General features: G+C 56.0%; 1 protein-coding gene across 1 annotated transcript; it reads right to left on the bottom strand.

Annotated features, from left to right (window-relative positions):
• Window positions 1-1,843: 1,843 nt before the first annotated feature.
• On the bottom strand, window positions 1,844-22,751 carry LMOD1 (leiomodin 1). Its single transcript, XM_075174175.1, has 3 exons — window positions 22,309-22,751; window positions 3,364-4,950; window positions 1,844-2,423 (listed from the first exon to the last, which is right to left on the bottom strand). Exons 1-3 carry the CDS (start codon window positions 22,567-22,569, stop codon window positions 2,397-2,399), a joined length of 1,875 nt encoding a protein of 624 aa, XP_075030276.1. The 5' UTR covers window positions 22,570-22,751; the 3' UTR covers window positions 1,844-2,396.

Here is a 22,751-nt window from a genome sequence, read left to right as displayed (position 1 = left end):
GCCCCGCCGGGCGCTGCCTCCCGCCCCGCCCCGCCCCGGTTGGCTCCGGTAGCGCGACCCCTGCCGGACGCCGGCCGTCAGGCTCCGGGGGTGCCCGGTGCGCCGTGACGGCGGGGGCTCGGTTCGGGGTGTCTGGGGGGTCTCGGGGTGCCCGGTTGGGGCGGGGCTGGGTGGTGCCGGGCGGCTGCAGGCGGCCCCGGCGTGCCCGGATCGGGGTGGTCCCGCAGTGGGGTGTCCCGGCAGCCCCGGGGTGGGTGGTTCGGGGTGTCCCGGTGGCCCCGGGGTGCCCGGTTTGGGGTCCCCGCTGGCCCCGGCTGCCCGCTCGGGGGGCTCTGGGTGCCGGGTGGGGCAGAGCACCCCGGGGGTGCACCCCAAACGCCCCCATCGCGCCCCCCAGCACCCGAGGCGCCCCCCAGCCCCGCTGCCCCGTCCCCTCCTGGGAAAGTGGTGGGTGCCCCCGGGGGCAGGAGCGGGGTGGGGGGCGCGGGGACCCCCCTCCCCGCCGGCCCCGCACCCCCCGGCCGTGCTGGCTGCCCGCCGGGGGTGAGCCGCTGCCCTCCTGCAAAATGCCCAAATATAGGCATTTCACCCGCTTTCGGGAGCCGTGCCTCGGCCTCGCAGCGCGTGCCCATGGGGGGGTCCCCGAGCCAGTGGGGAGCCCCCTCGGGGGCCACCCTGCACCCCGAGTCCTGCCCTGGCGCAGTGGTCCCATCGCCATCGCGCCCCGCAGGCCTGGGGGAGCCCCTGGCCCAGTTCTGGGTGACCCCGGGGGTTTTGGGGTAACCCAGGGGGAGCCCCCGGCCCAGTTCTGGGTGACCCCGGGGGTTTTGGGGTGACCCTGGGGGAGACCCTGGCCCAGTTCTGGGTGACCCCGAGGGTTTGGGATGACCCTGGGGGAGCCCCTGGCCCAGTTCTGGGTGACCCCGGGGGTTTTGGGCTGACCCCGGGGGAGCCCCCGGCCCAGTTCTGGGTGACCCCGGGGGTTTTGGCGTGACCCCGGGGGAGCCCCTGGCCCAGTTCTGGGTGACCCCAGGGGTTTTGGGGCGACCCCGGGGGAGCCCCCGGCCCAGTTCTGGGTGACCCCAGGGGTTTTGGGGGGACCCCGGGGGAGCCCCCGGCCCAGTTCTGGGTGACCCCGGGGGTTTTGGAATGACCCCGGGGGAGCCCCCGGCCCAGTTCTGGGTGACCCCAGGGGTTTTGGGGGGACCCCGGGGGAGCCCCCGGTCCAGTTCTGGGTGACCCCGGGGGTTTGGGGTGTCCACGTGGCTCCAGGGTGCCCAGCTGGGTGGGTTCTGGGTGGGTGGGTATCCAGGAAGACCCAGTTTGGGGTGTCTGGGTGGCCCCAGGGTGCCCAGTTCGGGGTGGCCCCATGGTGGGTGCCGGGAGAGGGAAGAGCTGCCCCAGGCGGGGGGGGGCTGAGCCCATTTCCAAACAACCCCTGCGCCCCCCCGGCCGTGCCCCCGCCCCCGGGGACCCCGGGGTGCAGAGCCGTCCCCGAGGCGGGGGAAGCGTTGGGTGAGCTTTATTGCTGATGCAGTGGCCGCAGTCGTACAACTCGCGAACGAGGCTTCACGCCGGGAAGGCGCAGGGGGTTGGGCATGGCGTGGCGCGGCCCCACGACCCGCGTTGGGGACAGGCAGCGTCCCTGCCCACGGCCCCGTGCAGGTGTGGGCAGGGCTGCCCGGTGGCACTGGCGGCACAGGCAGCTGCTGTCACATGCCACCCCCTTGCTCTTGTCCCCTGCTCCACCTCCTGCCCCACCGCCTCCGTCCCCCCTCTCTCCCCGTCCGCTCCCTTCTCCGCTCCCCCCGATTCCTCCCGACGTCGAGCCGGCACCCCGCGAGCCGGCACCCCACCGCTGTGCCTGCGCCCCATAACCCTCCCGGCCACCCGGAGACCCCGTGGGGAGGCAAGCCGTGACGATGGTCTGGCTGTCCCCTGCCCCTCCAAAAAGCAAGGCTGGGAGGGGACTTCCGCTGGCCCCAGGATGGGCCACCTCGGGGGCCCTGCCGGCAAGCCGGGATGCAGGGTGCCAAGCCCCTTCGGCGCATTCTGAGGGGAGTTTCCCGCAAGGACCGGCTCTGCAGACCCTTCCTCTATCCTCGGCATCTCCAGGCGGCCGGACAGAGCGGGGCACGGTGCTGGCAAAAGAAAGAGCTTGAAGGCTTCACAACCGTAAAAATAATAAATACAACGTCTTCCTCCTGCACTGCATCGAACGGCCGTGCTGGCCCTCCTCGGGCCCGGCCCTTCCTCCACCCGTCCCAGAGAGATCGCTGCTCCTCGGCGTCGGTCACTGCAGGGTCCCAAAGGGCTTGTCATGGAAACGGTCACGAGGAAGGTGAGTGTCCTGGGGTCTGCCACGCCGGGCTGCGGGGGGAAAGCCGTCCCGCTCCCTACTGCAGCAGCTTCGGTACCTCCACCTGCCAGAGAAGACAACCCGTTATTGGGGGGGGCAGGGAGCAATGAAAGGGGATGCTGGAACGGCCCGGGGGCCCTATGCAGACCCGCCATGGTGGAGCTGAGCCCCTCTCTCCGTTGCTGCCGGGGATGCTCAGCGCTCCAGGGACATCTCTTCCTCTTGGCCAGGCTGGTTGTCCCCACGCTCCAGCTCGTGGGCAGCCCGGCCGGGGACACAAACCACCTGAGGCGAGTGAGATGTTTCAAGGCATCATGCTGGGACCAGCATTGGAGACGCAGCCTCTCCGGCCACCCTGGGCTACCTCCCACCCCCAGGGGTGTGGGCTCAGCCATGCCAACGCGGCAGCAAGAGCTTGGCGAGCTGCTGCCCATGGGGACCTGCTGCCTGCATGCTCTTGCCTGCACGGACACCGGTCCACGTGGGTGCATGTGAGCCTCCCTCGCTGCGGCTAAGCACCGCTCCTTTTCTGCATGGGGAGGTCCTGGATTTCCATCCCCTGGGGTTGTAGGTTAAAGCTGGCTTCTTCCTTCTGTCCCAAACCCTGGAGCCAAACCGGACTGCTGGAATGAGGCGGACCTGCCCACCGCAGGGGCTCTGCCAAGGAATGGATCTGCCCCTTTCATGCTCTCTGCCAAGGGATGGGTCTTCTCCTGTTGGATGCTCTGCCAAGGGATGGATCTGCTGACCCCCCCTGCTCTGCAAGGGATGGTGCCAAAGGATGGCTCTGTCCACCCCACGTGCTCGGCAAAGGGATGGATCTGCCCCTGCCATGTCCTCTGCGCCGGGGTTGGGACCACGGACGCCCCGCTCCGTACCCTGCACCAAGGACAGCCCTCATCTCTCCACTACCCAAGTGACACAGACGTGACCTCAGATCTCAGCCCATAGACTAACCCCGTGGGTCCTGCCCGGAGGCGACCCCGCTGCGGCCCTGCACTTGCCTTCTTGAGCTGTTTGAGGTTGCTGGAGCGGATGGCCGCCAGGAGCTGGTCCCGCGAGTTCTTCTCCTGGACCGGCAGTGCCCGGTCTCCTAACTTCCTCTGCGTGGCCGGCGAGAGCGAGTTCCTCAGGTTCTCATTGATCAGCGGTGGGGCAAGTGGAGGAGGCGGCGGGGGCGGTGCAGCAGGCGCCCCCCCTTTCTTGGGAGAGCTTTTGGGAGAAGCCTTGGGGGACGGCTGCGGGGATGGCTTGGGGGACCCCTTTGGCAGGGCTCCGGGCTTGGGCACCTCCAGGAGATCTTTCTTCTCCCCACGCTCCTGTGCCAGTTTCTGCTCCTGGAGGCGTTTCTGCCTCTGTTTGTCCATGTTTCGGCTCAGCAAGTTGGTGACTGTCATGCGTGGTCCAGCCAGCTCGAAGTGGTAGCCCAGCTTCAGAAGCGTGGTGTTTTCTTTCAGGAGCTTGGCGATCTCCATCTCCGTCTTCCCCCCACAGATGTGCCGCTGGTTGTGGAAACGCAGCTCCGTCAGCGTGTTGTTCTGCAGCAGTGCCCGGAAAATGGCCAGGATGCCCTTGCCCGTGATGTGGTTGGAGTCCAGGTTGATGCTCGTCAGCACCTTGTTGGACTTCAGCATGATGGCGATGGCGAAGGCCACGTGGTCGTCGGCACGGGTGTTGGCCAAGGCAAACAGCTTGACCACAGTGTTGAACTCCAGGGCCTCGGTGAAGCGCACCAGGGTCTCATTGTTGATGCAGTCCGAGTTGTTCACGTTCACTTCAGTGACCTCGGCATCGTTGTTCTTCACCTTCTCGATGAGCTCATCGAAAATGCTGGAAGCTTCGTCATCCTTGGCCTGATCCGGGGAGCTGCCGGTGGTGGGCTTGGAGGGGCTGCTCTCGGCCGCCGCCTTGGCCTCCTGTTTCTCCTCTGCTGCCTTTTCTGCCTCTGGCTGGGCTTTCTCCTTCTCGTCTGCCTTTGATTTTTTCAAAGCTGAGCTCTTTTCCTCTTGTTTTTTATCTTTTTCTTTCTTATCTTCTCCTTTTGTGTCTTTTTCTGCCTCTTTCTTTGATTCTGAACTCTTCTCTTCTTCTTTTTTGTCCTTCCCTGTGCCCTTCTTCAACACAGAACCCTTTTCTTCTTCCTTTTTGTCCTTCCCTGTCTCCTTCTTTGCTGCTGAGCCCTTCTCTTCTTCCTTTTTATCATTCCCTGCATCCTTCTTTAATGCTGAGCCCTTTTCTTCCTCCTTTTTATAATTCCCTGCATCCTTCTTCAATCCTGAGCCCTTTTCTTCCTCCTTTGTATCCTTCCCCGTGTCCTTCTTCAACACTGAGCCCTTCTCTTCCTCCTTTTTGCCCTTCCCCATCAGCTTTTTCTCCATGGCCTTGACTTTGTCATTGATAGCCTTGTCCTCTTTGGTCTTGGTCTCAGCCTCAGCTTTAACTTTTTGGTCTGTTTTCTGACCGCTTTCTTCCTTTTTAGAGTCTTTCCCCACTTTTGTATCTCGTTTTCGGGCCAGGTCTTTGGAAGGAGCTTCCTTTCCCTTTTCTTCTTCATTCTTGACTCCCTTATTCTTCTCGCTCGATCTGCTTTCCTAACAAGAGAAAAACACAAGGTGTTACAGAGACAGATGCCTCCGACCTCCAGACTCGCCACCCCAGTCTCATCGTCACCAGCTCTGCACCTCTGTCACACAGGAGCAGCCACAGGGCCCCGCGGGGCAGCACCGCAGCCGGGGAAGATGCGCGGGAGGATGCAGGACAGTCCGGTCTCAGGAAGGTCTTAGACTACGCCTATGAAGGATGAGCTGCCCTAAAACAGGCATTTATGATAGAAAACTGGTGAGAGCATCGTGCAGGGTCCCCAGGAATCAACGGGGAGGTGCCGTGGGGAGCACAAGGACAGCTAGCACTGGTCTGTGCCGTGGCAGGGGACAGACCCGTGGCCAGGACTCTTCAGGGAGGTAAGCGACGTGCTGCAAACCATGATGGTTTAGCCCTGAACACGGGCCAGAGGCTCCTCCATCTCACCTGAGCGATTTACCTCTGCGTGTTCACACACTGCAGCCTGTGGTTGTGCTTTGGAAGAGGAAAGTTTAACCCAACCGAGGTCCCGGGTCCAGGGGAGGGTTCAGCGTCCGAGTGCCCCGAATGTAGGCAGAGCCTGCAGGACCCAGGCGTGCCAAGGTCCCGCTGCAGCTCTCCAAGGCATCTCTGCTCTCCTTCTGCCTCCAGTCCCTTCCCAAAGGGCTCCAGAGGTCTGCGGGATGCCCGCCTTCATCCCGAGTGAACAGACAATAACCTAACAAGCAGCAGGATGCATCTCCCTTAGCAGACTGCGCTGTTTGAGCCCTTCCTATCACACCTCCTATGAGTTAATCCTCTTTTTAATCACCTTCTATTAGCCTCTCTTTAATCACCTTTTTAACCAGGAACGGATCTAGTGATCTACCTCTGTGAACCCCTGGTGCTTCCCCAGCTTTCCTAATGGTTTCCAGCTGGACGCTCTGCAGCTTTGCATGGTCTAGAGCCCAACACGCTTCCCGTGCTGGCCTGGATGCGTCTGCAAGCAGGGGAGAGTCCACAGCCGGTGACACTGGTGACACTGGTGACACTGCTGATGAAGCAGTTGCACCCAACCCTCTGAAACGGGCCTCCTTTTAACATGAGTTTGCATTTTTGAGCTCCCTGCAGAAAACCAAGGAAATTGGGACACGGCGTTTATTGCTTTGTAATGCATAATGTTTTCCCAGCGCATCTTCTTCCAGTGTCCAAAGGCATCATAGGAGGGAAGAGCTTAACGGGTGCGGTTTTGGGGAAAGATGCAGATTTTGCCATGTGGGTTAAGCAACGCGGTGTCACTGCAGCTGGCACCCCCTTCCCCTGTCCCCAGGATCTCCCTGTCCTGCAGACGTCAAGCAGCAGTGCCCTGGACCTCCTGAGTTTCTTCTTGTATCTCCAGGCCAGCCAAGATGCCCGCTCATTCCTTAGTGGGCTGGCAAGCATCAGTGCTTTCGTTTTATCTGCCTCCTTGTATATTCACTCTTCAAAAGCAATTTTTGCCTTTGCTTTTATGCTTACCACGATGCCACTGTTGTGTTCGTGGGACTTCGATATGCCCAGATATCTGTTCATAGTGACCACATCCTCCCTGCATGCAGAGGGATGCAACCCCAAGGCTTGATGGCTATTTTCTTACAAACTACCTCTGGCAGCAAAGGATTTTCCTCTTTTCCTTCATGCTTACGGCCATTTAATTATTTGCCTCTTGTCAGTCAAACCCCCTTTTCATGTAATTTTTGGTACTTTTGTCAAGCACCTGAACCTCACCCTTGGCACAGCCTGTCCTGTGCATTGCTGCTGACCACAACCAGCACCGGCAGCGTCACAAACAAGGACACAACAAATACCTCGTTGCAGCCTTCACCCGTGGCCGATGGGGCTGGGAAGAGTCTCCCATCGGCATCGTTTCGACATGTCCTGCTTCTGCAATCAAAGCCTTTGACGGCAGCTCGGTGCACGCAGCCTTCCAGGCTGTTGGTTTTCTTATGGCACAATTCCTCGTGTGCCCAGAGAGATGCAGGCACAGGACCAAGACTTTGTTACAGCAACGCAGTAAGAGCAGGGCACCGGGGCAGGATTCACCTCCCCGAACATCAGATACGAGACACCTCCACTCCCAACAGAGATGAGCCCATGCTATGAACAGATAACTAAAGACAGACGAACCCCTGACACTGGGACCAAGTTTGCTGTGCAGGGGAGGATCCTACCGTAAAGTCTGGGTCTGGGTTTGGCAGTTTAAACCTCCTTCTCCCTGCTCCGCAGCCGGGGAGCTCGCAGCTCCTGCCCCTCGCAGCTGGCCCGGCTCCTCCTGGGTGCCTGGCTTTGGCAGCACGGCTCGGCTCCGTGTGCCAGCCGTGGGGTTTCCGTCCGGAGATGAGCAGAGGGTGATGCGCTGAGATGCTGCTAGCTGGGAGCCCGGCCGCAGAACCAAGGTTAGGTCAGGCTCAGATCTACAGCTGCGGGATTAATCTGGGCGTCCTCAGCTTGACCATAGCGATGCTGGTGACCTGACAGTGATGCTGGCTGCAGGAGGAAGAGGAAGCACCAAGGCAAGGGGGTGGCAGAGTGAATGTCCTCCTTGCTGGGGGGACTTTAGGACTTCGGGGAAAGGAGGAAGAAAGATGCTTCTAGGAGATGCAGTTGTGATGCCTTTTGTCTTGGTTCTGGCTGGGACAGAGTTAACTTTCTTCCCAGTAGCTGGAGGGGTGTGCTGGCTTTTGGGTTTGGTGTGAGAGGAGCCTTGATGGCCCGTTGATGCTTTGGTTGTTGCTGGGTGGTGCTTGCACCGGGGACATACTCTGCCAAGTGCAGGGGAAGCTGGGGGGGGGAGCACAGCCGGGGCGGTTGACCCAGCTGGCCAATGGGGTATTCTATACCATGTGACATCATGCTCAGTATAAAAACTGGTGGGGAGGGCTCGCCCCCCCGTTCGCGATACGCAGTCAGCGGTCGGTGAGCAGTTGCATTGTGCATCGCCTGCTTTGTATATTATTATTGTTGTTGTTCTCATTGTTATTATTACTGTTCTACTTTGGTTTATTTCCATTATTAAAATGTTTTTATCTCAACCTGCGAGTTTTCCTACTTGTCTCCTCCCGATTCTCTCCCCCATCCCACCGGAGGGAGGGGGTGAGCGAGCAGCTGCGTGGGGTTTAGTTGCTGGCTGGGGTTAAACCTAGACCCTCCCAGGGCTAGGACAGCACCATGGCTTCACCCAGTGCCTTGAACCCCCAAATCGGAGACCAGAGATCCTGGTCTGCAGCCAGGGCTGGCCTCCTCCTCCAGACGATGCCCTGGCCACGGTGCCTTCCCCAGCCCCGTCCTCGGTGGTGTCCGTGCCGGGACAGAGTGCGGCTCTGCCTTCCCAGCACATGGCACTGCTGGCCCTCGGGAACTGCTTTTTTGTGGACAGAACTGGCCAGGCTGTGAGCGGGGCAGCCGTGGGGACTGTGTGTACCTGGCGCATAAACAGATGCCATCTGGGACGAGAGCGCTGTTTATTTAGTTAAGAGATTTCTTGGCTCCCCTGCACGGACCTAAACAGGCGACAGAAAGGCGTATGCCAGACCCCTACAGAGCCCGTCCACACCGCCCCTCGCTGCTGCAAACCCCAAGGACCAGGGATGGGGCTCCCAGAGGTGCCCCGATGCCAGCACCCCCCTGTCCCAGGGCTGCAGGGAGCAGGTGATGCCACCTCCTCTGGCACTCACCAAGACGTGCCCTGTTCCCAGGGCTGGGATGGTGCAAGGATGCTCAGTGACATCCTGAAGCACCTCAGTGAAGGAAGAGCCACGTCTGCCCTGGCAGGAGTGTGGGGGTGATGAGGACTCTGCTGCCTCACCCTGTTCCCCCTCACCCATGCCCAACGGTGCCTTTCAAAGGTGTCTGGGGATGTCCCAGGTTGGAGGTTTCTTGCAGGTTCCTGTGAGAAGAGACAGTTGCCCCCCAGGGCTCTGCAGCCCTTCAGTGTCCACACGCCGAGCACTCCTCAAGTCAGAGCCAGCAGCCTCATCTCCATACCAAGCTCTCCAAAAAGCTTTTGGCTTCCCAGCTTGAGCTCACACAACTTGACAGTGGGGAGCCCTGAGTCTCCCCTAAGCTGCCCGAGCCATCCAAGACCATGCAGAGCAAAGGCTTTGGCCAGGAATGAGCAGATCTTGGAGAAAAGGAGGAAAACCCTGGAAAGGACCTACATCATCTCCCATGTTCAGAGAAGGCAATGGATTTCTCCAAACAAGATGAAACTAGAGCAAAATAAGATGCATAGCAAATCCCTGCTTAGCAAAGCTGCTGTAGCAAGTGCTGGGAGTGTCTTGTTATCACATCATTAGTGCTGTTCTCATTAAAGCTTCCATCCATGGACGTGGTGCCACGTGTCCAGGTGCTGCAGCGTGGGGCAGGTCTGCGGGAAGGAGGGGACTGGAGCCAGAGAGCAGGATGTGGGAAAGGAGCTGGGGGAAAAGGAGCTGCCCCCGGGCAGAGGAAAAAGGGAAGGCAATGGACGTGCAGTGACCGGCTGCGGGCGTTACTGCCACCGCGGGCAGCATTTGCAGGATCACGTGCGTCCAGCAAATTTGGTACGCGCTGAAAAGATCCCGTCAAAGAGCTGCAAGTTATTGCAGAAAGTGCTGGCTGGTAGCAAGAGGTAAGAGATGTCCAGGCTGTTTCATTTAATGCAGATGGGGCAAGAGCTGCCTTGATCATGGCACCCCGTCCCTGCTGGGGAAGACCCTCTGCAGGCGCCTGGCTCCATCAGCAGCAGGAGAAGGGGAGGAATCAGGAGCAAAAAATTCCGGGCAAGAAATGAGATCTGTGTTTCTAAAACCAAGGGTCACTCTTACCCATCTGTCACTGCCTGCACGCGACTCTCCATCCCTTGGTGGAGACTGGGGACATCTCTAAAGCCAGGTCAGAAGCTGCTCTGGGCCCTGCCCGAGGCCATGCATGTGCCCAGGAGGGAGCGAGCTCTCGGTGTGCCCCACCACCCCGGCTCCACTGCAGGTGGCAGCCCCGGGTGGTGACACTGGCCCAAGCTCTGCTCACTGGTGACACTGCAGAAGTCCTCATCTCCGGGCTGGAAATGAAGCACGTTGCTCCAGCTCTTGGCGCTCGGCAGAGGAGCTGCATGGCAGGATGATGCAGAAGAAGAGAGAGAAATGCATCCTTCCCCCTGGTCTTGAAACCCTGGCTGTCCCCGCAGCCAGCAGCGCACCTTCTCCCGCAGCCCAGGCCACCAGCCAGCTTGTCTCCATCTGCAGCGGCCAGCGCCAGCCCTCTACCCTCTCCATTGCCATCTTGAGTCCTGCCTGCTCGCTCCTCTCTGCCGCACTGACATATTTACCTTGGATACCTAGAAACCAGTGCCACTGCACCCCCTCCTGTGCCATTCCCTCTGCTGCGAGCACGATTATTAGGGGAATATTTTTACACAGCGTGTCAGACCTTTAAAAATAAGCCTAATGAAAACAGCCTGGTACTTGGCTGATTAATCACCAGTGTTTTGATGAACTGAAATGCCTTCCCGTTTCCTCTAAATAGACTAAAATGAGCATTGCCATTGCTTGTTAGCATTTGTAACCCTCAAACCCACTCAGATGTTTCCTTAAAAGGCAAAGGAGAATGGGAACTTCTTGCCTGGAATCCGAGCGTTCGCAGCACTGCTCCCGATGCTGAGCAAGGGATGGGGATGGAGCACTCGGCCGAGCCGGGGACGGATGGGAGCAGAGCAGGGCAGAGGGGCTGCCGAGATCTGCTGCGGGTGGTGGGGATGTGATGGTGGAGCGAGGTTCTCGCCTCCTGCCCTGAAAGCCCCGCACTCGTTTTGGGGTAGAAAATCGCTGCTTGGGTGGTAGGTATCAATCCAGCTGTTTGCTCAGCACGGTGGTCACCCTGCTGTGCCCACAGGCAGGTTTCTAAGAGGAAGGAGAACACGCTGGAGAGGAGAGGAAAGGGACTCGCAAAACCTGTACTCAAGCTGGAGGGAAGATGGGCATTTTGTGGCCTGGCTGCTGCTCTTGTGTCAGTCCCTGGCAGAGGGGACATATGGAAATAGAATCATAGAACAGAATCATAGAATCATTAAGGTTGGAAAAGACCTCTAAGATCATCGTGTCCAACCGTCAACCCAACACCCCCATGCCCACTACACCATGTCCCTAAGCGCCTCATCCACACGTCTTTTAAATACCTCCAGGGATGGTGACTCCACCACCTCCCTGGGCAGCCTGTTCCAAGGCCTGACCACTCTTTCAGTAAAGAAATTTTTCCTAATGCCTTTGTAGAAGAAATGTTTTGTCTTTGGAAGGGGCCAGCTTTCACCAGCCTGCAGTTATCTTCAGAGGTATGTCCTGGGAAGAGTCCCTCATGGCCCAGATACCAGGCTGAACATACTGCCCCACCACGCCGGCCATGTGCTTGGCTCAGCTAAAGAACAAGATGTAAGGATGGAAACCTTGGGGGGCATGTGCTGCTGAGCAGCTCCGTGTTGGCTCCGGGGAGCCGTGCCCCATCTGGGTTCAAGGGGGACTTGGCTGAAAGGGGGAAGCCAGAAGAGTCCAGGACAGCTCCTCCGTGAGGGTCACTGCTGGGGGCACGTGGCGCCTGCACCCCAGGAGGAAACAGGACTGTCAGCAAAAGATCTCAGGGCCAAACCTGCACCTGCAGTTCATGTTAAAATGCCTCCAGAAATAGTGAACTCAACCTGCAGGCTTGACACTGGCTCGGTCTCTAATGTCACCTGCAGCTCTGGTGGCCTCTGGAAGCCAACTGTGAGATACCATCCCCCAGCTGTAAGACATCATCCCCCAGCTGATATGAGAGCATCAAGTGCACAAGACGGGAAGCCTGAGCCAGGATCAGGCCCACCCCAACCAGCACTGTGGGAAAATCCGGGGTCAGCTCCAACGTGGCTGATGGCTCCAGCTGCTGCTCGCTGTGGATGGCAACGGGGACATGGGCTTCACACACACCCGAGCACGGTCCTCGCCTGTGTGCAGCCGTGGGGACATCTGTCCTTGAGGAATATAAGGGGAAAACATGGAGCAAAGCCAGAGGCAAATGTTGGCACCTTCAGAAACCGTCCACACGTGGAAACTGCACCTATTTAGCTAAGTCGGTTGAGCTGCATGTCTGCTTGTAGGCACAAGTCTTGTGCCTACACTCTTGCAAGCATCAAGGAGTTATCACTGCTTGTAACCAACCGAGCTGCCCTACACCAGCGCATGGCCCTCCTAAACCAAGATGCAGACGTCTGCTGAAGGACAACTGGACCAGCTGAACTTAATCCAGTAATTATTTCAGCCACAGGGGGTAATTTCTGCATGTACACTGGAGCCCACTGGAGCCCATGAATCTCCTCCTCGCAACTCACTGCCTCCCTCCTCTCCAGCAACTCCACCAGCAGAGCTGTTTTGGCGTGCTGGCTGCCTGGTACGTGGCTTTTACCACCAACAGAGACTCTCCACCCAGAGCCATGCTCCTTGCAAACCAACCAGAAACCCTCCAGAGATGTAGGGATGGGGGATAAAGTCCAGGCCAGGAGACTGTCCCTTTCTCCAAGCCTCTGCTGGGATAATAAATTTCTCCCACAGCCAACAGGACACTTTCCATTCATCTCCTGACAGGGCATGGCTCAGGCAACAGGTACCCACCAGCAAAGCTCCATCAGTCCCACGCAAATCTTGAGCGACGGAGGAGTTTTTGGAGGTGGGAGAGCTGGGAAGTGGGGAAGTCCCGGGGACAAGGGGAGACCTCTGAGAGACAGAGAGACAGCTCGCTAAAAACTGTCGGTCAGCTGGGGGCTCCCAGGCCAGACTGGCAAGGGAAGGAAGCTGGGTTTGCTTGTTTGAAGTAGGGGGTTTAGGCATAATTACGGATCCATAACTAACGAGCCAATCTGGTATCACTGCCTGAGGGGTTTCAGTCTGTCCTACACATGCTACCGAGTCCTACAAAGGTCTCCAGAGCCACGACGAGACTCTGAGATCGAACCCACAGCTCTAACCTTGGGCATCTGCATCATCCTCTGGAGACACCTACCTAGTTGTGTGGGTTCTAAAGGAGCCCCGATGTCCCCTCCGTCCTGCCCAGCTACCCCAAATCCCAGCCAGAGACTGCGAGCGAGGCACCAGCACCCACCACCCCTCAGTGTGACCGTGGGTGAAGGGGGCTGAGGAGGCTGGGCACAAGACACACGAGAGCTTCCAGGGGACAGGGATGTCCCCCGAGACTGTTCCACTGCACGGAGAAGTCCCTTGAGGTGACCAGTGGGCAAAGGCAGGTTGTTCTGCACTTGACGTTCCTGGGTATTTGGGTACCCGCTGCCATTATGCTCTAGGCATGTGAGAGGGTTGCCAAGCTAAACCACAATAAGCTGGCCAAGCTGCTCCTTTCCTCCATTCCTCGGCCAGTTTTGAGTAACTCAGGGACAACTCAGAGCCAAGGACATTCCTGGAAAAAATGCTGTGTCCTTGGCCGAGTCCTGAGAGCTACTAAATCTGGATTGCCAGAGACTACCGGAGGAAGCGGGACCGCAAGTCTTCTGCTGACCCTGCTTGCCCAGGACAGCCGAGTCCAGGTCTACGCGACACCCACCCACTCACAAGGGGATCTGGCATTGCTTTACCTGCAGCAGTGCCAGGGCAACCCTCCTGGTCCTTAGCTAAGAGCAAACATCATGGGCCGGTGTTGTGAGATACCCCGCTCGCACCCCCCGTACGCCCCGCAGAGCTCTGGCCCCGACGAGCTCCCTGGTAGGACCATTCCCAGGCAGCGAAGAGTTTCTCTCTTGGCATGTTTGGATTCTTTCGGCATGAAGCAAGGGTGAAAGGACCTTGGCTTCCAGCACTGGGACACACACAGACCTAGCATGACCCCCTGGCCATGCTCTATGTGCTGAAGCCCAGAGCGATGTAAACAACTTCTTGCCCTGTCCCGCCTCAGCTATTACTCTGTTATTTTAACAAGGAACTCAGTTATTCCCCTTCCCTTCTGCTCAGACCTTTCTGACCCCAAATATCACTGGGTGATATCAGTCTTCGCACTTCCCAGGCCAATGTTTTTAAAAACATCCTCCTTCTGAGATGCAGCGCTGTTCTCCAGAGACTGGACAACTTCAGGCCCTGACTTTTGTCTTACTTTGCCTTCATTCTGAGTTAAGGCCGATAACAAATGTTTCAACTGGGTTTCCTTTAATAGAATAGCTCCAGCCCTTCCACAGTGACATGCAGCCATTTTCCAGAAAGCCCTTGAAGCCATTGGATGCTCTGCAAATGGAAACTTTTGCTTCTCTAACAAAATCTCTCTTTTATCCGTTGTATTCCCAGCCCCTTCTCCTGGCACTGCCATGGCTGAAGTGGATATTCCCAAGACGAGACCTTTTCTCTGATCGCCTCCTCTTCGGCAGAGGTTGCAAAGGGTAGTGAACGTCAGCGATTCACACCACAGTCACCTCAAGGCTGGATTTCTGCCCAGTGCACTTTCTGTGGGCAGCCCACGAAGAACATTCCTCAGATTTTTAGGAACAGAAGAACTGCAATTCAGCTCTAGCGAGTCTTAAATCCTGTCTCCCATCCTCTGCATCACGGGGGACTGGATGCTCGAGAAGCAGGACTCTGGCTCCCAGCCTCCTGGGACTACATGGAAAGCATCTCCAGGCCCCTTGCTGGTGCAGGTCTCCATGGGTCCCATTGACCAGCCCATGGGACCATCACAGAAACCCCATGGCATCACTGGTGGCCGCAGGCACCCGGTGTGGGAGGAAGAATCAAGGCCTTTGAAGCAGGTGAGATGAGCCCCAGCCCCAGGTGCCTACCTGCCAAAACCAGAGCGCAGGTTTGCTGTTCAAAACCCTTAAATAGCTTATGAGAAACAGGAGCACTGGCTCCTTGGGCTCCTACACCACGTGGGAGCTGTAGCCCAGAACACAGAACTTAATGATATAAAGCAGGGCATGCCAGGAGTTACGATCTCTAGTTCTTAGAAACTGAAGATCTTCCCTGAAAGGATGCAAACTGCAGGTCCCTTTCTGCTGCGGGCAGCTCTCATGGCTCTGTGGGTGCTGGTTCCCAGGCCGGGCATGTCCACCTTCTGCCATGGTCCCCCTGCCAGGAGGCAGGACCGCTTGGAGCCCTCGGCAGCATCCGGCAGGTCTTGGCATAAATCCCGACCCAAACATCGTGTCTCAACGATTAGTACCCTTGGGCTACTCAACCCAACGTCAACGGGCTGCACGCACCAGAACACCTCTGTGACCCTGGGCTGTCACCTCTCCTGTTGCATTTCTGCAGCTCTTGTTCCTGTCTGTTTTCAACCTTGTTTGCACTGTGCTCTGGGCAGAGGAAAGGACCGAGCAGGACTCACGTCACTTCATGGTGCGGCTGGTCCACGCCATGACTTCAGAACAAGCGCCCTGATATCTCCTCCCCTGCGAAGTGAGATCCTCTCGCTCCACCGTGCTGCAATTCCCACCACGGCAAAGGGTGGGCTTGAGTGACACGACCGGTTAATCCCAGCGTCCTGCTGGGAGCTGAGTCACCGAGACCGTTTTAGTATGCAAATGATGTCATAACGCTGCGAAAGAAAGTGATACGTAAAGGATCCCAGCTCTTTTCCTCCTCTGTATGTCTATTTATCTGCTCAACATAAACAGATAATAAACCTCCCTGTCTGTGGCAGCTCGGCCCATATAAGCTAAACACTCCAAGCATTTCCATGGATTTATCTGCATCCCAGTTGTGGTTTATGTAAATATAGAACTCAACTTTTTACTCTTGTTTTTTTCAGACTGGCTAGAAATTCAGCTTTTTTTCCCGCTTGTGCCCTTAGATGGACCGTGTACCTCCCAGACAGAGTGTGCCTTCAGCGTGACCTACGAGTCGCTGGGAACGCTTTGTGCTGCCACTCGCCCCGGTCACAGAAAAACAAGGTTTCTGCCACTGTTTCCCAACGGTATTACAAAAAACACCGCTCTGGCTGTGAGATTCCTTCTCACACCGTTTGTTCAGAAATGCAGTTCAAAACTGGGTGCGTTGCCACCTCGCTTGCTTCAGCTGTTCTCTACACTGCAGATCCTTCAGTATCTGTCACGGGATCGTTCCTGCTCCTCTTTGCGCCTTGGAGGTCTGTTTTATCGTCTGTTGCTAGCTGACAGCTCTGGCTTCTGATGCTCATCCTTCTTGTTACAGGGTTGGTACGTCTTCAGAAATGAAGAACAAAACATCCGAGCACAGACAACAGCAGTTTTCATTTTTGAACAACTAAAGGTGACAAATAAAAGGGCTCTTGTGGATGGGCTGTTCTGCAGCACGCTGGAGAGGCCACAAAGCAGAGACCATCTGTGGCCTCCTTTAAGGACCAAGTAGGAACAACTCAATACCTTTGGTTTCTCTCAAAACGTGTGACTATTTTGGATATCCCTTGCTATTGTCCACGGGAGTAACGCAAAGACCAGGGAGCCACCAGCTCCATTCCCACTCTGTGTGCTGGTGGAAGGACCCACACCTTCGTCCCTTGCCCACCCCAGCATGAGCTGGGTGCTGCTGAAGCACGAGGAGAAAGGATGCCCCAGAGTCACCCACCCCTTACACATCTTTTGGAGGCCAGGAGCTGGGCAGAACAACAACACGTTCTGATGAGGGAAAAGCAGGCACCCAGACTGCTAGAGACCTGCCCAGGACATGGTTAAAAGAAAGGCAAGTGCTGGGAATTGGTGAAGACTCTTGGAAGAGAGAAGGAACAGTCTTGGCATGTCGACAGAACTGGCTGATAAACAGAACAGCAGAGTTTAAATACATATGTGTTAGTCACAGACTGGTAAGATGCTTAAAGAATGATACAACCACTTCTTTTCCCTCGTTTACAATTTCCCTTGAGTCTGTCCCAGCTGTTTAAATGCGGAGCTTGTTTTTCCTCCAGATATTTTCACGAAAAGATGACAAGCTTTGAGCATTAATAAGAAATTTAAATACTAACTTGTTTTTCCATGGTGTTGAAGGACTCATTGGTAGGGATCTTACATTTCATGCTATCTCGCTCCACATATAGCCACCAGTAACTGGATTAAATACCACCCAGCAGCAAGCGCCAAGCCTACACGCACACACCCCAGTAAGTCAGAAAGGAAGGCCGGACTTTTTACAAGACCTTCCCAAGGAGTTTTGTAGTCCTCATCCGTGGCAATAGGACCTGCTGTCCTCTGGCACCAGCATCCCTCAAATATGCTGCATTTGGATGAAGTAAACTCCTTCCAAGGTCACTGCTTTTCCCTCTGCATCAAAACCCGGCCATGAGGAACGGTGTCCCACCACTCGCTCTCAGCTGTACGCACCCTACAGCGAATAGCGCTTGGGGACACAAGGATGTCCCCAGGAGCACCGAGCCAGGCAAAGCAGCCTGCAGGGGTAAGGATGCATGGACCTGGAACAGGAGGGTGTCTTGTCTGTGCAGGAGTGCGCGTGGGGACTGGGACGTCCGAGAGGAAGGGGAAAGGTGTTGGAAGACACTTGCCTGAGCCACCTCAACTTCTCCTGTGGGAAGGGCGTTCAACCTTCAGGAGACAAAAATACAGGGACCATCTGCACTATGCACAGCCAGCCCTGTCTGTGCACAGCTGCCCTGGCATCCAAAGTCTCCTGTTCAGAGCCTTCTCCTCCAAGAAGCTGGTCCTTAGGCTTACATGGAAAGGGACATCCACCACGTGTGGAAGCATCTTGCTAAAAGAAGTGGTTTTGTGGCCCTGGAATGAATCCCCTCCATCAGTAGGATAATGACCCCACATGCAATTTCCCTGCATTTTCCCAGCCATCCCTGCTTGGAGCAGCATGAAATCAGTGCAGCCCTGTTGGGAGGCAGGACTGGGAGCTCTGATGGGACTGGGACATCCAGGTGTCCTCTCCTTACAGGTGAAGTTGAGGGAAGGAGGCTCCATCCATTCCCAGGGAAGGTGGTGGTGCTGGAGAAGGAGAGCACAAGGAGGGGCTGCCTCTACTCAGTGTTTTGGAGCCACTTGGGCCCTGCGGTGAGGCCAGGTGGGAATCCAAGGAGAGCCAAGAACAGCAGCAGGAGGATTTTGTGGCATGGTTTGAAAAGCAAAACCTGCTACGGGTATGGCAACTGCTTAGGAGCGCTCGTCCACCAAACCACCTGGTCCCACAGCATGCAAGGAGTGGTGGTCCTTCCCACGGGGTAGCTCTTCTCAGCCAGGTCCCTCCCGGCAAAGGTACCCCTGAGGGGGTTTAGGAGTGACCGAATGCCAATGGGAAAGATGGGGGTATCTCCAGGGTGTATATCATAATGCTATATGCGTAGATACACGCTTTTTAAAGAAGACGTCACCAACAGCAGAGGAAGAACTGGACAAAACCAGAGTGCCTCTCACAAAACCCATCTCCTTGTACAGCTCAGCTGTCAGAAAAACCCACCCGCAGAGACACCCGCATTGAGCCCCCATCCCCTGGCACAAACAGCTTTTCCTCTTTTAAAGAGAAATCCCAGGAATGATACAAAGATTTCAAGTGATAGCAAGTCAGCTGTGTTCCCAGGTAAATCATCCTTCGGTTAATGCCGCTGCTTCAACTTTACAGCATGTTTCTAACCTAGATTCCTCTCTCATTATGTCTTTGCTACAGCAAAGAGCCACGAGCTGTTAGAAATCATCTCTTCATTTATCTACTTGTGCATATTAGTTTAACGTTGGCTCCCTTGATACATGGACCTACAAGGCAGCCTCGTTGAGCACATCCGAAGAGAGGCACTGTCCCCAGCCCCACTGTTGAACTTGGGGTATACTTTTACTCGCTAGCAATATAAAATGAAGATTAATTAATTAATGTATCACCAAGACGTGAATTTGGCTCCCCAGTGCGGAGAAGTTAGGGCAAAGCTCACATCTATTTTGGGCTGTTTATAAACTGCTTCCTAGTTACCCAAGTTTGCCCTTTTCATCGCTAAGAAGACGTGTTATTATGTAGTTACAATATTTCTAAATATACCCACTCCTCCCAATATTTAGAAGGGAATGGGGGTGCCTGGAGCCAGTCCAAGAACAGAGCAATGACTGCAAGAAGAACTGTGAGATGGGCAGAAATTGAATCTTTCCCTTTAAAATATGCTATTTTGCACTTTGGAGAAATTCCTGCACATCCCAGCTAACAGACAACGTCCCACCAGCAACTGCACCAAGAAGGATGGAAGGAGGGAGGAGGAGGAATAGGTGGGGAGACAGGAGTGCAGCAGCTCGGGCCAGGGTGCTGCCGGCCCCGCGCGGACGCTGCCCCGTCCCGGTCCTGGCAGGCTGCGAGGAGCTGGAGCGGCCCTTGCACCGCGGGGGCTGCGACCCAGACACCTCCCAGCTTTGCAAAACGAGTTTTAGCAACAAAAATACAGCCCGAGGTGCCACTGCGGAGCTGGACTAGGAACTCCCTAATATTTTCTACCCTCAGTGCCTTCATGCAACTACGGACCTATAAACTCTCTGTAGTTCAAGGACAAGAATCTAACCTCCTGTCCCTCCCTACTGAAGAGACATCACAGACGCAAGATAACATCTTCCAGATGTTCAGAGGGCCAGTCCCACTGGAAGGACCTCCCATTCCATCCCTGCCCTCGCGCCCTTGCTTCCCTCCCATGCTCACGCGTCTGCTTCTCGCTCGCAAAGGCTTTGCTCAATGCGTTTAACCAGGGATGCCGGGCGCTGCGTGGGTTTGTGATGCACAATGCTGGGAGCCGTCAAGGGAGAGAGGCTGGGATGGACATTGATGGGGTGATGCCTGCGCTCGGCTCGGGGAATGCCGTCCCCCGTGGGTGTGCAGCCACAACGCCCGTGTTGGCAGGCACAAGTGCTTCGCTGCCTGCTGCAATGTGAAATCCACTGATATGAGAGAGCGATTTGTCATCAGAGGCCTCAGTGCTCTGAGCAGCCGGGTGAGAGCTCAGGAGCAACCTGGGATGCTCTGGATGGCTCCGTGTTCTCACTCCATCCCGCAGCAAAACACAGCCCTGAGGCTTCCTTGGACGGAGGGAACCATCAGCTTCCTGGGATGGTTTCTGCGATTGCTTCTGCGGTCTGATGATCCCATCCCATCCCATCCCATCCCATCCCATCCCATCCCATCCCATCCCATCCCATCCCATCCCGTCCCATCCCATCCCGTCCCGTCCCGTCCCGTCCCGTCCCATCCCATCCCGTCCTTGTGCCCCATGATGGTGGAGCAACGGCCCTGCTCCACCACCGGCATGGGCTGACCTGCCAGCACTGCGAGCTGGCATTTTCTGGGTGCTAATCCCAGGTCCTAACAATGCCAAGGAGGAAGGGGTGGAGGATATTTTTTTCTTGGCCTCCAGGGATTGAAATAGAAGAACAAAGTCAGTTCTGCCATATCCAGTTACTGCAGTGCAATCTAACTGGGCCAGTTTCACTGACAAATTTGACCGGCAGCCAACTTGCTTTGTCTTCCACGGCCCAAAGCTACCGAAGTTCAAAGGAGAACACAACGAGCACTTTTCTCAGGACCTCCCCGGAGCTGTACAGCCTCTCCCGGGGCACCTCTCCTCCCCGTGCCATCCCTTGCCACCGTCCTGAGTCCTCTCCCGTAGCACACAGACACACACACACTCGCAGGCATCTTCCAAATAACGTAGCGTTTAACCAGACAACTTCCCAGCTCTCTTTTTCTGAAAACCACAAATTTCCTCCCTTCCTCCTGATCATGGACACTTCCCTATCCCAATTCCCAGTCGACTCCTCATCTTCCCATGGTTAAAAACAAAATAGCATCACTAGTGAGGCCGAACGCAAGAGTCCCCCCTGCCTCAAAAAGCAGCTTTTTAAGTGTCAGCTCAGTGCTGGCTGCAAGCCGGGATCACCTGCAAACCAGTGCAAACCCCTGCGGCGTCACTGGGATAACTGGTCCCACATAACAGCATTTCTCTTTCCAGGCAGGTTTGTCCTGCAGCACCTGCAGTTCCCCACCATGGGGAAATTTTCCACTAGCCCAGCGGTGGGAAAATAAACCCAGCGATCTCATGGCGAGGGGCACGGCGCTTTCTGTCCCCCAGCCCACGCCAAACGCCACATATAGAAGGTGAAGGCTGCGAGTGCCTTGGCCTCACAGCCAGAGGAAAGCTCCCAGGCGGCGCAAGCCCAAGCTTGGAGAGGGGTCTGTTTAACCCCTTGTTCAGGTCTCCAAAATAAACCTTCATTTATTTCTCCTATAGCTGCAATTTTCATCTTTTTCTCCCTGTTTTCTCCCAGGCCCTGGTCAGGAGAGGACCCTCCTATAATAAACTCTGTACATATCCATAATGAGCTGCTTCCAAGTGCTCAGGGGCTAGTCAGAGCTCGATTACTCAGCTGGGAGATCCAGGGTACTGCTGGGTGACCTGGAATAGATAAGGAACCGGAGACAGAGCAGTCTCTTACGAGGGGTATCCACATAAGCCTCTGCTCTGCTCACGCTGCTGATACTCCTCGGCCCTGTCCCGTCACAGCAGATGCGAATCCAGCCTGGGACATGAAATCTGCTCGTGACTACACGGATAAATAGCTGAAGATTCTCCTTCTTTCACTTTCTGGCTCAGCCTGCCGTGAAAAACTAAAGAAACCAAATGGTTCCCAGCCGCCCACGCACGAAGCACATACCAAATATTCTTAGTGCAGAGGTTAATAAATGTTACAGAGAAGTGGGATTGGCTCCCACTAAGGCAAGGCACAAAAAGATGAGAGGGACTGGCACGAAGCTTTCTAGCTCAAAGCAAGCTATTAAAAGATTTGCCAGGTGAAAAGAAGGAGATAAATGTGCCCAGATCAAAATAAAAGAACGAATTTTAACTGAACAATAAACACAAAACAAGCGGCTTGGGGCAAAACCTGCTTCTCGGGGTGATTTCCACAAAGCAGCAAACTTTTTTTATTCCACAAGAACCAGAGACTGTTTAAGCTTTTGCACAAGTGGAACCGAAGGGACTGAGAGTCCAGAGGTCTCCAAAGGAAAAAAAACAGGAGGAAAAAGAAAGGCAGCCCAAGGGATCGCTGTCACTGCACCGGCCCCTCCAGCCACCTTCTGGGAAGTACCATCTCTGCTCCCAGCCCTCTGCTCCCAAAGGATGTTAGAGCAGAGGCAGAGAGAAAATCCCTGGCACCAGCACAGGTTTTGGCTTTGTGAGTAACACCGGGATTTCATTAAATACCCTGTTCCCTCCCGGAGTGCCTGGACCTCCCTGCTTCGCTCCTCTGGTTTCTACATGACAGCTACTCCTCTTTAGCAAGCACAGCACGCCTTTCTCGGGGTTCATGTTTTCCGACTCATCCCCTAAAACAGCCCAGCGGAGTTCACAGGTATGCCCCTGCATTTTTCATAGAAACAGCTCAAGCGTGGGGAGATGTGACTTACGTCTACTGAGTGTTCCCTCTGAATAAGTTTCCTGGTCTCCTTTTCGCAGTGATTGAGCATTGTGTCGCAGTTTTGCGGGCCAGGTGGGGAATTTTCTGTTTGGTTTTTCTGACTGAGCTCCAGAGGGATGCTTCCATCTGGATCCACCACATCCAGCTCCTTTTCCAGCTCTTCCATCTCCTCTGGAGACAGAGTAGACAACAAACTGTCAATATCTGGATCTTCACTAACTTGTCGCCGATATTTGGCCACTTTGGACATCTTGGCTCGCTGGCGAGACACGGTTGCGGTTGTGTGTGGTACCCAAGGAAGGAGAAAAAAAAAAAAAGAAGCCGAAGCTCCAACACTGCTTCCCCCGGCAGCAGCAGGTGCTGAAGTGTTAAATCTCAGCAGCTCTCAATCGCTGCAGCCCGGGATATAGTAGTTATAAGAAGGGGACACCC

This window comes from Calonectris borealis, chromosome 26 (assembly GCF_964195595.1).
Source record: "Calonectris borealis chromosome 26, bCalBor7.hap1.2, whole genome shotgun sequence".
NCBI classification, from domain to species: domain Eukaryota; kingdom Metazoa; phylum Chordata; class Aves; order Procellariiformes; family Procellariidae; genus Calonectris; species Calonectris borealis.
This window is presented reverse-complemented; position numbering and strand designations above follow the sequence as displayed.